Below are 16,947 nucleotides of genomic sequence, written 5' to 3' on the forward strand. Positions count from 1 at the left end.
AGTTACTGAGGGAACAGAAGGTCACTTGTCTGCAAAGTTACCTTCTGTCATCAAGCAACATGTTTTAAGATTGTCCTGTGGTACACATCTTGGAGAGGTGTAAAAAGCAGAAAAACTACTGAAATCGGGAAGATTACCATAAAAATAAGATAGAGTAGATTTCTAAAAAGGAATTTAAAAAGAAAACTTCACTTAAGTTTGGAATGCAAATATTGAGAAGAGTAAATAAAGTTCATCCTACATCTGAACCCATCTCTCATTAAAGTCTCAGGTTGCATGTAGATGGAATTGTAACTGAATTAGATTTCAAGTGCTCTGAAAATAGGGGATATAATGATACAATGCAAAGAAGTGGGCAACAAGGTCAGTGGAAATTTGTTCCAGATGGTAAAATGGAAATACCTTTGTTATGAGCAACGCTGAATTCTAGAAATTGAGTTTTTCATTGCAATTATCTGTAAAAATGAGATCAGTTAAATTTTAAAACAATTAGCCAGACTGACTGGACTGTCAGGGCAAACTTACACTAGTAAATTAAAAATTCCTAGAGAAGTTTCTGGGCACTGAGACAAACTAGCATGTGAATGGTGCACATTATGCTAGTAAATTCTTCTAACAACTAAAACTAGGTGGCTGCATACAAATTGCTTTTTGGAAATGGTTCCCTGGGACACTCTAACTTTCAAACCATAACATATTTTCAAATGTGCTAGCTAGCAACTGTTTAAATCGTGTCAAAGAACGTATTATTAGTTTCTAGTATAAAGGATTACATTCCTGTTTCCAGTTCTATTTAGTTTATTAGCATCCCAGAATCTCTGCTTTCAGTACATACAGAACAAGTCAATAGTTTATTTAAGAAAATTGAAATTAGCCTAAGTAAAAACTTGCTCACTGTTAGAGATAGAATCCAACTATTTTTCCTGAAGCAATGACTTTCACTTAGAAACCAAGACGATCTGCTTTCCAATATTGCCTCCATTCATCATAGACTGGAAAGCGGCTTCAAGAGAAATAAAGAAAAAAGTTAGCACCAAGCAAAATGTGACCAGTAGCTTTTAAAAAAGAAAAAAAAAGTGGTAGGAGCAAATGTATCAAACAGCTGTCCAAAAAGGAGGATCATGTTTTGGACCCAGACATATTTATCCTTAATGATGTGCTAAATTAAGAAGGAAACAAAAAAAATCTAGTCTGTAATAAACATAACATAATAATCAGTTTAGATAAAATGCACAAATCTGAATTGGCAAATGAAACAAAGGAGGTAGTTCACCTCTACTGTCATTGTATTTAATCAGATTATTACTCTTAGAAAATGGTGTAAAAATCTTACCACCAATGTTTGCTAAGCCTTCTACAATGGTCTCTCTGACCTGTCAATGCAAACAAATCCTTTTAGCTTTCTTCAAACAAGATTAACATTTCTTAGTTATGTGCCATGAAACTGCCAAAGAAACTACAAAAATGTAAATAATTCTGTTGCTACAGTGGACAGTGCTCTGTTTGGGCCAGATGCTTTCATCAAAAGAGAAATACTTTCTGATAAACATGTAGGTGATTTAATTCTTCAATCAGAACTAGAATATCCCTGCCCCTGCCAACATTTCATATCTCGGGATTATCCCAAGAAAACTGAATGATCACTTAAAGAATCAAAAAATAATTTAGACAGATTCACAGGGAAGGGATGGATAAAGCACCTACCCATCACAAAACAATAAACGGTGATTGATTATAAAGCTTGAAACAAAATTTCAGACAAGATCCCCAAAAGCATTCGGGACACTAACTAATCAGGTATTTGAAAGTACGTATTTTAGAAGGTCTGATCCCTTAAGTAAAAAAGCCCTTGCACCCTATGCTGAAAGAAAGAATACAGATATCAGCAGCGTGTAATTAGAAAAGTCTGTCATATTACAGGCATGCCATCCTCAGCAGGTACCTACTAAAACAGTGCTACTTAATAAGCTTTCAATTATACTTACATATTCTTAAGAAAATCTGCTCAATCCTGAGGCATGGTAAGAGAGCCAGGGAAAAGAAATTGGACTTCCTGTAGTCAGCCCATGATCTGAGGAAATAGTATTAAAGGCCATAGATTAAAAGTAAAAGTTCTTACCTTCAGTTTACCCTCTTGGATCCACTGACAGAGCTGTAATACACTAGCTTCTTGTTTGTGCATATAGTTCAACACTAAGAATCTTTCCCTGTGGAAGACAAGAATGAGCCTTGACTTAAGAAATGCTGGTACGCATATTTTGAAATCTTTACAAATCTTTTCAGGAAACAGCGTTATTGAAACTGAAGGGTTATGAGTACTAATTACAATGAGACCTAACTCTGAGCTTTGTCAGCTTATTGAGACAGCTCCCTGCTGCGGGAGCTTTACAGTAACATCGGTCTTAGACAAGTTATCCTGTTAAAGTACCAGGGAGAAAAGTAATAAAAATCAAGTAGTATTGCCAGAATAAGCAAATGTCCATAAAATGTGAGTGAATTCCTTTTTTTTTGGGGGGGTGGGGGTGGCAGGGGGTGTCAGGAGGGTGTTTGGTGTTTTGTTTTGTGGTAGGAAGAATAAGTTATGGACCTGCAACTAGATGGCGAGTATAAACTGACTTTCAGGCTCCACAGAATTTTGCATATCCTGCTGTCACATTTGTCTATAACAATCAAGAGAAACTGAAACAATCATAAAAAATGATAATTACTTGTAGCAACATACCAACTAAATTCTCCACTGCCTTCTACTATGCATAGTGGGGTTTAGTATTTTTATCCATTTTTTAAAAGCGCAGAGAACAGTAACAGGGATAAGAAAAGAATGTTAGTTAGAAGAGGTCAATCTGTTTGCACGGAAATCAAAAGTCTCCCTAACTTTCTGCAGTGCAACAAATGAAAAGTCTCTTAAGACTTTGCTCATAATCTCTGCCTTAGCTCCACCTGAATCCTGGTAGGAGATTCAGCAATTCTCAGAGTCAGAACAAAAATCAACGTTCTATCTGTATGTATCTGTCACACCTACATATCCATTATCTAATAAAACCCCAAACACAAAAGATTTCGATACAATTACCACGTCAGCTGCATCCTTACTTTAAAATTATTTGGTTTTCTCTCTGCCTGAACTATTACACTTGGAGAGAAGGCACTCTGCAAAACATCCGAGAACAGAACCATGGAAACACGTTCTTCCCTCATACTGAAGAATCTGTCAGGGACTCCAGGACTAAATCAAGCAACCACAAACACACACAACTATGTTAACAAGTAACAACATTCTTTCGCATTTTTTATGCTGATACAGACAAATGTAAGAGAAAGGATTTACTGACATTGTGATTATCGTTTCCTTTTTTACTATGCTAATATTCTGTTCCAGTAAAACGTGCCTACTGCGGATCTACAGGCTACCTTCCGAACACTCGAATCACAACATCACATGTGCAATCTACCTGGAACCTGGTCACAAGTTCTGGTGAAGAAATGTACCTTGTGATATTCCTTTCTTTCTGTATTTTTTCTATGTCAGGAGGCAGTGGAGGAGGATATGGCACATCTTTGTTATACTGAGATATCTGTCCACACAGGATGATATGGCTGTTCTGATTCATCTGTTGGGACAGCACAAAGTAAGGAAAATTACATTCCTTGGTCTCAAAAACTACATTTTCTAGAGATGCAATAGATTATATTGCAAAATTTCCAGAAGGGTACCCTTATTTAAAGCCACATTTCCTAGAAAAGAGTGGGAAAATTGCAGTCAGTCCCATTCAACCTATGACTACATTCAAATGCAGGGCAATAGTGGAAAAATAAACTCTATGCAGCCTATGTGTAATTTAAAAAGGCATCAAATACAAGGAATGTGAGAAACTGTTATCTTACCATGTGCCCTTTTTGTCAGGAGGAGAGGGGCAACAGGACAAAGAAGTTTCACCCAGCTGTTGGATACAGCTGTGACTTAGAGCTCCCAAAGATGGCATTGCCACCAAAGCCTCCCCCACCAAGAGAGAGTATTTTCATGTTAACAATGAAGAGGGCTGGTCAAAAGCCTTTATGGAGGCCCAGCAGAGCTGGTCTTTTGTGAAACCAGAAAACCAAAGCTGAAAAAACACAAGATTACTACACTGACAGACAAGGGGTTTTAGAATATTACCAAGTCTCCTGGCCAAAGAAGCAAGAGACAAGCAGCGGAAATTGTGTTTCTATCACTATACTGCCAGGCTAGTCCAAATGACAGACACTGATTTCAAATACCTGATTTCTCCTAAAGACCAGAATCAGCACCTGGATTAGATCAGTGAAGTGGAAAGCCTGCTCTGCTGTCTCCTGTATGAACCGAGTCAAAGCTGGACATGCAGACATTGGAGATTTACTAGAATAAACCCAACAGCCAGTATAATCACCTGACTTATAACTGCATCACTGATGTCTCCACCAACATTGTCAAAGTAAACATCCACACCACCCGGGCAGAGTTCACGTAGCTGCTCTGCCACATCCCCCTTCTTGTAATTGATAGCAGCATCAAACCCCATTTCTTCAACCAAAATGGAGCACTTTTCATCTGTGCCAGCAATCCCCACAACTCTAGAGCAGCCCTCCAAACGGCCAATCTGCAGGCACACAGTTAAAAAAAAACAACAAAAAAACCCAAACAATAAAGAGAAGTTAGATCATTCATCTGCATAAAGGTACCAGTGGGAGTCAGGGGGCCTAAGGGGTGTTATCAGTTATCCCCCACCCACTAAACCCCAGGCAGCAAAGTTCAGCAGAGGCTCCCATCTCCTCTGTCATGCGACACAACTGCCTCTTGTCACTCTGTCCTCACACCTAGAGAAGGGGCAGATAAAAATCACAATCTGCCATCTTTCCAAACTCGCTGACTGCAGGAGATCTAGTCTGAGTCATCACCAACAACTGGCAGGATTGGAGAGCCAATGATAGTATAAAATGACCATCTGCCAAGTACCATAATAAAAGAAAATAGCTAATAAAAGGCCAAAAAGATTGGACAATAATTTATTGAAATACATTCTTCACAGATTTGCTTATGCATTATTTCTTCATAGCTTCTCTTTATCAGTAAGTCTTAAGCTTACTTAATATCTATTGTGTTTATGTTTCCATATGCGTGTATGTGTGTGTACATTTGTAGATATGCACAGACACTGATACACAAACACACTGTGACAAGTTCTGCAAAGCTAACGAGAATAAAAGTGCTGTAAATCTCAAAAAACAAAGGATATCATGGAACACAACACAATGAAGGGTTTATTACATTTTTTTTTACTGACTATTTTCTAATACAGAAAAAATGAAAGTTGCCAGTCAACTCATCAAACAGCAGATTACTATACATATACACATGTATTTGTATCATCTATTTTATTTATGCTAGGGACAAGTAATCACCTTGGGTCGTTTTCTCCTATCCCAGTTTCATGAAACAAGTTTCACACCTAAAATCTTTCCCAGTGAGAGTTTGGCCAAATCTGTGAAACAGACCCTTCCCATGGAGTTACTCCTGCTCACTTTTACATTTTAGATTTTATATGTACATTTACTAACCAGCATGTATCAGAAAACAGACTCGGCGACACAGTATGCTTGTGTATCTTAAGTCTACCTACCTGGCCAGCCAGAGAGCCGCAGGCACCAGCTGCTCCACTCACCACCATTGTCTGATTTGCACCCACAGCCACGTGTCCTTTCTCCTTTATACCTAGCAGGGCTGTCAGTCCTGTGATGCCAGCTGCACCGAGAAAGTAGGAAAGGTGTCCATTTACAAGCTGTGGAACAAGCTACAAAACAGAAACGCATGGTGGTGTTCATTTCTTTTTAAGGTGCAGTTTTGCTGTTTGCTATTTGATTGTCTGAGGATAGAAGACCAACTCAGGATATTTACCAGGCAAGGTACAACTGGTAGGGACAAGCTATCTATAAACTAGCTCTACCCTAATAACAAGTTCATACAAAATGAAACAAAGATTACATTTCTATAGTTTTAGAAAATGTTTTTAAACCCAAGTCGCTCACAAAAACTTAAATGATGCACCTGTCAAAAGGCAGTTGGGAGAAAAGTTTCCAGCAATGGTGAATTACCCCTACGCCAGCGTTAAGGATAAAACAGCACCGCTTTATCAAATACTGTGATTGCATATCAGTGGCAAAGGGTCCTAAAGGAATGAGTTTATTGGAAAGTATACATTCCTAAACTACAATAATTTTCTGTGTTACATGAGGATGATCAACACAATAGTCCTAATGGACTGTTTCCTCTCCACTTTCAACTTAATATTGAATACCCTTTCTTCTGTGGATGTAAAGCCTCAAGTAAAAGCTTTCACTAACATATGTTAGTAAAATAAATTTAATTAAATATATCTGAAGCCTTTCATGTCATATGACCACACTCTCATGGATCAGGAATTCTACTAGAATTAGAATAATTTACAGAATTAATTAACAGAAGCAGCTTCATGGAAATTGATTTAAAACCCAACTACTGGAATAATACTGACATGTCTGGTAACCATCAAAAGCATTTACACTTTTGTTAAGAAAAGAGAGAAATTTATATAAATTTTGCCACCTGTGAGTTGAGCTGCCTTTTGAGAACTAGTTGCTTCAAAAATATCGGCTTGTTTTTCACTAAGTATCATTAGCCACTACTTAAAAAAAAAAAAAAAAAGGTTTAATAAAAGAAAATAGTGACAATCTGGGCTTTGCATTTACATTACCTTTTGTAGCAAGCTTCCGTCTAGAATTGCCACTGTTTGCCAGGGCCAATTAAAGGAAGTTACAAAGTCTCCTTTAGCAAGGTTATCATGCTTGCTCTCCTCCACAACCCCAATGCCCCCACCATCAGCAACTTCGGACAGCTGCCAGGGCAGGAGGTAATCGGAGCCAGTATCCTCATTCATTCGGCAGCGCTGAAAGACAAGGCTTTAATGCAAGGCTTTGGTGGAACACACGATTTGTTTATAACTTCAAATGAAGTTGGGGATGAGAGATGTTTAGAACTTCAAACACAAGGGCTACTCAAAAATCTCTCAGTAAGCCCCAAATATTCATCATCTTTTCGTAGATCCCTCTTTCCCCGCTTGTTTGCTCAGTACAAAAGGAAGACGGACAATTCTTATCACCTCCAGCAGCTTTACCAAAGCCAACATGTTCTGTAGACGCTGCCTCAAAGTCAGCTGTGCAACCGAAGACTACTGGCTTGGGTCTGACAAGAATCCTGTAAATGCCATTCCTTAACTGGATGAACCATAGAAATGCAGGATTGAAAAAAACCACCCACAAGTCCCTCAGTCCATGCCTATGCACTGAAGAACAGTCAAATTTAAGTAGACCACCCCAACAGAGATCAGTTTCTAAGGAACATCTTGAAGTCTGAAGTCTTTTCTTTGTATCTCCCCCTGTAGTCCGAGTTAGTACTTCACGATTCTTAAACTATTCCTTAATTTCCAAGCTAAATGCACTTTCCTGACATTAAGAATGCTTCTTTCCTACTATCTTCATCTGTGCAGGAACAAAAGATCAGAATTCTCTTTATAGCAAACTTTTACATATTAGCAGACCAGGTCTGCCTGATTCTCCTACTTTCACTTCCATTTCAACAAACTCTCCCAAGCACATGATTTCTACAGTTTTGCAGAATTAGGTACAAGTGCTCATTATGGCTTCATTCACTCATCCTCTCTCTGTTGTCATTGTTTACAAAGTATTGACACATTTTGTTCTGCCATCACCCACCTGAGGAGAAAATATGACTTTCATATGTAAACAAAACTGGTAATAGCCAAATAACATTTAACTTGATTCGTTTATGTGTTTTGTCTGGAATCTTTTTGCCTGATCATGTCACTCCCTTGCTTCATCATGAAATATTATTCCTCCTCTGCCCACACACCCCTCAATTAAAAAGTATTTCCATCCATGGGGAAGAAAAAAAAAAGTTAAAAATGTACATATAAAAAAGACAACGTTCAGAAAAAGCTGATACAAATTTGTAATGGTATACCAGGGCTCACAGTCTCCTCCTGGTCCTATAGTCATATTCCTATATATATCGCAGGCACATTAATGCCAAATTCCTTCCCAATAGAACTCCATCAGAATGAACAGAATTACTGTTATACTAGAGATACATTTGTGCTATAATTGGTAACTTTGGTGTTAAACATCATGACAGGTATAGAGTTGAAGATATTTTAAACCTACCATGTATGGGTCCACAGAGAGATAAAGGGTTCTAACGCACACTTGTCCTGCTTGGATTGTATCTGCTATTGTACCTTGTTCCAGCCGGAAGTTTTCAGCCACTGGCACTCCATTCTTACCTAGAATTGTTTTAAAGTCAAACAAATAAATGAATCAATATAAAGATTCCCTTAATCAATATGGGAAGCCCTTAGACAGTGCTTTTTAGAACAAGTTAGGGTCTATCTTTACTTGGGTATAAAACTACCAAACAAAATTTGGATTTTGTGTCACAGACTACGATTTAAATGGGTGCGCTACCACCATCCAAACTGAAGACCCATTGATCTGTCAGCTTACATTTACCTGGGTCAGCACCAAGCACTTGCACTGACTGACAGTTTCTGTGCCGTTTGCTACACATAATTTTTATGAACAATTAGGGCAAATTAAAGGGGGAAAAGAAAAAAGGTTTCATGCTCAAAAAATGGGTCTATATACCCTATGTACTAAAAAGCCCCTAACTTTCAAAACAAAAACATGCATTGGGAGTTCTCTCACATAACAAAACCACTGTGTATTATTTTGTGAGTAGCAAATGACCATACATTTTAACTAGGCAAATTTTAAACCCTCACCTTTCAGTCTCTTTTGACTCAGTGAGATTGGGGGAATATAGACCATTGCCATCGCACATGCATATGCTGCAAGAGCATCTCTTCACAGTCACAGATGGACCTCCTTAAATTAAAGCTTCCCAGAAACACCTATAAAATGTGTGCCAAGAGCCCCAGACCTGGAGGCTTCATCCTCAGGTTGGTACCGCATACAGCGGATCAATCAGACTAACAACTGGAACCACCAGCACTAAAGGGAGAGAGACAGATACCCATGTATGTTTTAAGTCAGTGACTGGGTGACTATAGCAGGCTACCACTGAAAAATTAGATTTGCATTAATAAAGACTTATTTACAGGTCACACAATAGTTCTTACCTCTTAGGAGTATTTTGGTATTGAGCAGCATACAATACTGCCCCAAAAACTTAATGCACACATGTGGGTTTTCTACAACAGACTATTTATAAACTCACTATTTGAAATATTATGCTGTCATCCGTAACAAGGCAAATGTGTAAACAAGGAAGTAAACAAATAGTCAAGAGTGTAAATTTAAAAAATAAATACTTTGAAACATGGGAGGAATAAAAGATTTAATATTTACTAAAAGAAAACAAAAATTAACAGTAACAAAACACTATTTCAGTCATCTCTTAAAATGCAAAAAGAATAAATGTCAGAACTAAAAAGCAATGCTTGGTCATGTTTCTTCACTTTGGGGTTTCTCACATTTTATGTGACAATCTTTTTTTTTCTCACCCAAGAATTTAGAAATCTGTATATCCAGACTAAATAAATACACCTCAAAATAAACTTTACTTATTGCTGCATGCAGTATTAAGATATATAAATGTCAGTAACTCTTAAGTTAGTGTCTGTTTCTCCGCTCACCATTTTGGAGCATTAGGCAACCATAACGAACATATTGCTCCTTTATTGGAGAGAAATACATACCGGGGCGTGAATTCAGCACTACTCTCTGTATAATCATCCCTGCTTTTGCAGCAACTTCACACTGGGTTCCTGCAAAGGAAAACATTGTTTCAAGGACTGAAACATAAATTTTCTTGAAAGATAGTATGGTGTAAAGTACTTAGTAATTTGGAAGTGGGATGAAATATGTGCCTCACCAACTTCAGCATCTATGACCAAGAATCATATAAATGTAAATAAAAACAAACTTGTGAATAGTTTCCCTGTTTATCTTGTTAAAGCTGTGATTTTATACAATGTCACACTAGCACCTTCTGGAAAGACTGAAAATTATAATGTACTGTGCTCCTTGTAAGATCATCACTCCCTACTGTGCTACGCTGTAGGAGAGGCGTTTGGTTTGCTTTCCATGCTGAGAACATTGCTCCCACCTAAGACACCGAGGCAGCTTTGCATGTGTCAGATGCAACTCACTAAAAGGCATGCACTCATGCCAGCAATAGCACTATGCAGATACATGACAAAAAGAGATTGCCGTGTAAGATGTTCCATATGAAACAGCAAGTCTTTCTATTAGCAGTGCATTTTCTCCTATGAAATGGTCTGGCTCAGAGGTAAGAAAGAATTAGATCACTGTTTGATCTGTTTTACTGAAAAATTTCTCCTTGAATTTCAACAGTTTAAAAGAGGACTGTAAATGTATCTTCTTACAACTGTGAGCTGCCAAAGCGATTTAGAAAAACTATGAGAAATGGATCGCAAATGTGTTTTAAAGCATCACATCAGTGAAAAGTAAGTGACCTCCACAGTTCTCTGGACAGAACAATGTAGAATATCAGTCTACAACAACAGGAAAGAACCCCACACTTTGATTACGTTATTAGTTACTGTTTAAAAAATAAAAAATGAGCATTGAAAATACAGGAATTAACAGTTAAAGAAACATAACAATGGATTTTTATATCCACACAGCTCTGGAATAAATGTACTCTACTATATACTTTCTGTGTGATCATGGGCACATCACTTTGTACTTCTCTTATAAAATACTTTTCAGAACAAAACTCCAAATTCCTCCTGATAACATTTGCCTAACAAAACTACATTGAAGTGGTACAGTTGTTATCCCTAGAGCAACTGTCTTAGCATCTGAGAATTTGTGCTAATACAATAAGCATTTTATAAACTGTCAGATGTACCCAGTGCAATTTAAAACAACAACTTTACTCCAGTAAATAATTTGTAGACATACAGAACTTGGCTGAAGTTTATAACCACTAATGAAACTACTCTGTGCAGAAATAAGTTAAGAATGCGGTGAATATAAACCGCCAGCAATCTTGACAGGTCACATGAAATTTGGGCAGATCACTATTTGTAGTCAGTTTAAATCTGTCCATGGTGTTAGGGGTTTGATCCACTGTTCATAAACCACACAGAGTAAGCAGAACTGCTTTACAGCTCATGCCTTACAGAAACGTCCGCCATCAACACTACTCACTCAATTTTTATCCTGAAACTAAATACCTGTATTATAAAAACACAAAAACCCAATCTGAACAACAAAAAAGATGATGAAAAGCAATTTTATTGTGCCCAACACATGCTTGAAATATCTGCTATAATAGTACAGGGGAAAAAATAGAGGTCTTTAAAGAAAAAACCCATAGATCTTAACATAAAAGAAAGCAAAAGCAATACAGAGCAGCATAGAAAGATGAGGGGAAAAAGCATACAATTTAAGTTCAGATTACTTCTTTGAATGACTGACATTCTGAGGGAACAAAACCACTGTTGATTTCCCAGATCATTTTCTCAGCTTTTTGTTGAGAAGGCTGTGTTGAGAAGCCTTCAAATTCAATTTGAAGATCTTCCAGATACTGTGAGTGGGTGGGCAGAAAGGGAGGCTGGCAACTGAACTGTCACTCATTCTATGACAGCTGTCACAGTAAAATACAACACTGGAAATGGACATTTACTTCTAAATATAACTGCATTCACTCTATGGTGGAAATTTATATTATAACTCTATGGTTATTTAACACCATTACACAAGCAAATGTTCATACCAATATCATTACGTAGTAACAAACAATCAAACTTTCCTCACATTATAAACAATACAGAAGTGACTAAAGAAAGCAAGTTAGAGGCACCATCCTTTAGCACCGTAAACTGAGGAAAGCTTTTGGAGAAAGAGAAGATTTTTTAAAAGTTAAATAAAGGGGATTTGTATCATATACATAATCCTTCTCAATATATGCATGATGCCAATATGACACATGCTTTTGAATATTTTTTTAAGACCAACAGGAAGCAACATGCATTACTATTTTTTAGCTTTTCCAAACAACAATAATGAGATGGTTCTACTTTTTAACTCAAATGGAGTGAAACTCCATTATAAGTTTTATCATCATTCTATGCCAAGATCACCTGTCCCACCCTCCAAGTACAACAGAAGCATTAAGCAGCACAACAGCAGTACCTTCAGGGGAGTCTCTAGTATGTTCTTGCCCAGTTTTATTCTTACCCCTTTCTCCCCTTGCTTTTCTTTTCCCATTTTTGCAGAGACATGACAGGTCCCTTTAAAAATGTTAAATAAATTCCTCAGCGCTAAAACGCTCCAGTTTGTTTATCCTGGGCTTGGTTCCTCTACCTTCTTGTTAGACTGCCCATAAGACATTGTTTACAGTTACATATGCTTTTGCCAAAAAGATTCACCTGCTTCCAACTTGTTAGAGCCCATGCCAGGTGCAGCCTAATAGAAAAATGAAGAGCAGGTAGTTTATCCCTCCTGTATCAGGCCTAGGTGGCAGTCAGTCTAAATGGAGGACAAGTAAGACTGAAAGTCTTCTGGAACTGTGGTCTCAAAATGGCTGGAATGAGGATCCTCAGAGGAAACTCAAGGAAAGACATTTCAAGGAGGAATGACTCTGAATGAGGAACATGCAGGAAGGAAAGATGGGAAGGACTGGCACTAGGAATCAGGGAGAACAGAGAAACATGGCAAGAATAGCAACTTAAAGGCTAGTAAAGCAGGAAAGTGAGAAATAGAATGGGGAAAGAGAACCAGAGAAACTGTGAACAATAGATGAGACACAACCAAGCAAACTGATGTGAATGGCTGGGCAAAAAGCAAAAAAATGGTAACTTCAACTGGTAAGGTGAGGTGAATGGAAATGGAAAAGCAAATGTAATGGATTAGGCACCAAACTCTCCGTCACACCACTAAGCAGCTCTACACTTGAAGAATGTTAATTAATTCCAAACTAAAGTTTTCAAAAAGAAGCTAGTATCAACACTAGCTATCATGAAGGGAGAAAAATGCATGCCATAAAAAGCTAAGTACTTTCATGAACCGAACCAACAAATTCAGATTTTCTAGTGATTCATGTCTCATCTCTGAAATCTCTGGTGTGAAGTTCCTCCTCCCATAGGTATTTTCTCCACGTGGATTCCCTGACACACTGTAGGGCTGCAGTCTTTCCCTCAAGAAAGAAACAGATGAATATGGAAGAATGACAATAGTAGTAGGATCTTGATCCAGCCATCCTTTTTATATTCCAAGAAGCCTAATATGTTTGATATTTTTATCAAATTTGACTGCCATACAGAGCAAAAGTATACACCCACCTACACATAATAGGGTTGAATAAACTTTACTTTTTCAGATCCAGGCATCAGAAAAGCTGAAAGCTCTCAGTTACCTCCTCTTGGGCATACTTTTTTTTTTTTTTAACAAATAAAAAGTTGTATTGGAGTTGCTGAAAATTGTAAACATTCCAACGCAAAAGGCCTGGTTTTCTTCAGCAGAATTTCAAGTTGGGAATGAACAGAAGAATGCAGATTGCTCCCAGAAAGCCAGGAGCATCACCTGATATTTTTTTGAGAAACCTGTGGTGTAGTATTCAGGCTCCCACATGATAGCAATCCCAAAGAGTGTACCGATTATCCACTTTCCTAGGTATGACCAAAGACCAAGTTAGAAGTCACTGCTGTCAAAGGCAGAAGAGCCACTGAAGACTGTCTTGCAGATGGTTCTACCAGTTTCAGAAGCTGCAGACAGAATAACGTGAGAGAGAGAAACCGAGAGGTCAGAAGCAATGGAGGACGTTCAGTTCCACAAGCCGCAGAGAGGCCGTGTCCTGGGCGCCGAGGGCTCCTTTCCTCTGGGATCCTCCCCTGCCCCGCGCCACGGTTCAATGCGGAGACTGGGTAAAACTAGCTCCTGTTCCAGGGAGCAGGCGACCCCACAGCAGCCCCTTCCTACCGTCACACCTGCGCCCCCGCCTACCCTGCAACGACGCGGCGCTCTCCCCTGAGGAAACGGCTCCCGGGCAGCAGGGCAGGGGGAGGGCTTGGAGGGCGCTGCCAAGCTCCCTCCAGGCGGGACGCAGCCGCAGGGCCTCCCGGTTCTACGCCGGGCGTCGCGGCAGGCTCATCTCGAGGGGGCCGGCGGGCACCCACGGGCCCGACCGCGGAGGCCGCCGAGGCCGCCGAGGCCCCGCCGCGCCGCTCAGCGCGCGCCGCCCCTCCCCGCGCGCGCACGGCCACGGGCCGGGCCCCCGCCGCACGCCGCCCCGCGCGCCACCCGCGAGGGGCCCCCGCTCACCTTGACCCGCGCCTCGAGCGCTCCAGCACGTTAGTCACGGGGCGCGCGGGCGGCCCCGCCCCAGCCCCGCCGCGCGCATGCGCGCGCGCCTCAAACAGGGAAGCGCTGAGGAGCGCGGCCTAGAGCGGCGGCGGGGCGGGGCGGGGCGGCAGGGGCAGGGGCAGGGGCAGGGGCAGGGGCAGGGGCAGGGGCAGGGGCAGGGGCAGGGGCAGGGGCAGGGGCAGGGGCAGGGGCAGGGGCAGGGGCAGGGGCAGGGGCTGCGGCTGCGTCCGCGTCCTCAGCCCTCAGCCCTGGGCCGCCGATGGTCTTCTACGGCACCAGGTGCCCAGTTTTGCCCTCCCGTGTCGCGGGGAGTGGGTGATACGGCTGTGGGCCGGGGTCTCCTGCCTCGCGGCCCGGCCGCCTGTGCAGGTGAGGTGATGGTGGCCCGTCTGCTGAGGTGCTGGGACAAGGCGCTTGCAGCTCCTGTGGGGTTTTCCTTGCAGAGAGAGGGTAACCCTGAGAGATACTTTCTCCCTGCGTCTTCCAGTGGGTGAGGTGTTGTTCATTGATGCAATGTAAGTCTGTATTATGAGGCCCTTGCAGCTCATGGGGTGTTTTCCTTGGAGAGAGAGAGGGTAATGCTGAGAGGTACTTCGTCCCTGGGACTGCTAGTGGATGAGATGTTGTTCGCTGATGCGATACAAAGCTGTATTATGGCCATTTGTAGAATTCCAGCAAAGTTGCTATTGCATAATTATAATGTTGTATTTACTATATACATGCTTTTGCTATGGTGGAATACAGATGAAGAAGCATCTTTACTGAAAGAACCGGCTGTAGAAGGATGAATAACTGAGGAACCAGAGCTTTCCCGGGGTGGGGCTCAGGTTCTGGCGCTGCCTGACTGGATTGCTTTGTGTACTCGCCCTACGTTGTGGTGGCTCGCCATGCTGGAAAGGCAAACAGGTCCATGAAGTGGCCACTGAGTCTGTGGAAATTACTGCAGACTCAAAGTGACCACTGAATACTGGAAAAATTCTTCCAAACTAATGATCCTGATGACTTTGTACTCTGCCTCTCACATAAAGGCAGGCAAAGCCTTTTCTATTGGAGCTTTACCCATAGAGGTTTAATAATACATGTCTAAGAGAATGACTTACATTTGTGCCACTGTAATATACAAAATTTTGCCTTTCATATTAGTTGAAATAACATCACTGGAACTATAACAGTCTAGGGGAAAAAATGAGGAATCTTAATAAGGGATTTATACATCCATACTTTTTTTTCTCTAGTATCACTTGATCTAATGATAGGTCAACTTCTTACTAGTGTAATGCACTGAAAATAAGTCTTCATTGTCCCCGTGGTTTCAAATGGGCTTATCTTGTATGTAGAAGGCCTGCATTAAAATGAACGAATACTGACTTGCTACATACTTGTGCAAGAAAAGAGCAGCCCAATTACTACAAAAATAATTATTTCAGAAACCAGTGTTACATGTCATTATATAAGCAAACAGGAAAAGATTATGAAGTGTATTAATGGAGAACAGCTCCCTGTTAATTTAGAAGTAGTATATCTCAGTGACTAGTAATAATTGAAAGAAAAGTGGTGAAAACAAATGCTGTATATGGGTACATGAGCATATTTTTTCCCATATATAATGACAGTGCAACTTCAGATGTTTTATAAATACACAAAAAACCCACAAACCCAACCCCAAAACAACCCAAACCCCAATGCATTAAATGGGCTTTTAAAATCTCTGTACAACCCTGCCTTCTCTTGCCTAGCACAGCATAGCTTTGTTTTCTCCACAAACAAGATTATCCTGAAAGGTGGTTACAGCAATCATCTGCAGTTTACTGTTTTAACCCTTATATTCCACCCCTCACCCACCCCCCCTTATCTCTTTTGTTAATGAAGCTATTGTGAAATAAGCTTAGGTGTGAATTTAAAATGCAGTAGCTATTCTGCACTAACTTGCCTTGTGGATCCATGTTCTACTCTAAGAATGCCTTTTTGTGGTTTAGCTTAATCTACCTCAGACTCAACCAAACCACACAAAGTCACCTTTCACGTGCAAGAAAACTGTCCTTGCAAGCAGGTGGTAGTGGAATAGTTGTTACTTAACAGATATTAGGGGTTGTTGCCACATATAAATAAGGCTAAATCAACCTGAGTGTTGTCATTTTAAAGTCAAACAGTGATGGGGTAGAGATGAAATGGGGGATGTGTTTATGCTGGAAGACGGTTGTGGTCATTGCCAAAAAACCATCGCTGCCTACCCGAATAGGGATATGTCATTCCACTGAGCCTTACTTCACTGGACAGACACTCCCCCCAGTTCAAAGTTTTCTCTGACCAACTTCAGGCAAATTTGAGAAAGCAAAAACATATCTTAGCCACATGGTGGGATTAAAAAGACTTCATCCCATTTCATCTGAAAGGATCAAAAAAAGGACAAAAAAAAAAAGAAAAGCTCATGGATACAAAGTCATTAGCTCCCAGAATCCTGTAAACTTGGACAGAACATAAAAGTGGAACAGCTGTCTGGTTCAGAGTGATTAAAATCACGTTGCT

The 16,947-nt window shown here is 40.3% G+C and overlaps 1 protein-coding gene across 10 annotated transcripts; it reads right to left on the minus strand.

Moving 5' to 3' along the window:
- Window positions 1-780: 780 nt before the first annotated feature.
- PTGR2 (prostaglandin reductase 2) lies at window positions 781-14,463 on the minus strand. 10 transcript variants are annotated; one of them, XM_055716266.1, is made up of 11 exons: window positions 14,380-14,450; window positions 13,713-13,823; window positions 9,786-9,854; window positions 8,233-8,351; window positions 6,747-6,938; window positions 5,637-5,807; window positions 4,407-4,616; window positions 3,490-3,611; window positions 2,120-2,207; window positions 1,334-1,373; window positions 781-1,003 (listed from the first exon to the last, which is right to left on the minus strand). In XM_055716266.1, exons 3-11 carry the CDS (start codon window positions 9,820-9,822, stop codon window positions 939-941), a joined length of 1,044 nt encoding a protein of 347 aa, XP_055572241.1. In that variant the 5' UTR covers window positions 9,823-9,854; window positions 13,713-13,823; window positions 14,380-14,450; the 3' UTR covers window positions 781-938. The 10 variants fall into 10 exon arrangements, with proteins under 10 accessions (XP_055572241.1, XP_055572238.1, XP_055572240.1 ...); XM_055716263.1 differs by having other exon boundaries at window positions 13,642-13,823; XM_055716265.1 differs by lacking the exon at window positions 14,380-14,450 and adding an exon at window positions 14,062-14,253.
- Window positions 14,464-16,947: the final 2,484 nt, after the last annotated feature.

Source organism: Falco cherrug, chromosome 7 (genome assembly GCF_023634085.1).
Source record: "Falco cherrug isolate bFalChe1 chromosome 7, bFalChe1.pri, whole genome shotgun sequence".
In the NCBI taxonomy this organism is placed as follows: Eukaryota; Metazoa; Chordata; class Aves; order Falconiformes; family Falconidae; genus Falco; species Falco cherrug.

Coding starts and splice junctions, on each gene's coding strand:
- PTGR2 (XM_055716258.1), bottom strand. CDS start 8,901: ATGGCAATGGTCTATATTCCCCCAATCTCACTGAGTCAAAAGAGACTG. Junction 5,808..6,746: donor ACGGAAGCTTGCTACAAAAG/GTAATGTAAATG, acceptor TCTGTTTTGTAG/CTTGTTCCACAGCTTGTAAA. Junction 3,612..4,406: donor GTGATGCAGTTATAAGTCAG/GTGATTATACTG, acceptor CTGTCCCAACAG/ATGAATCAGAACAGCCATAT.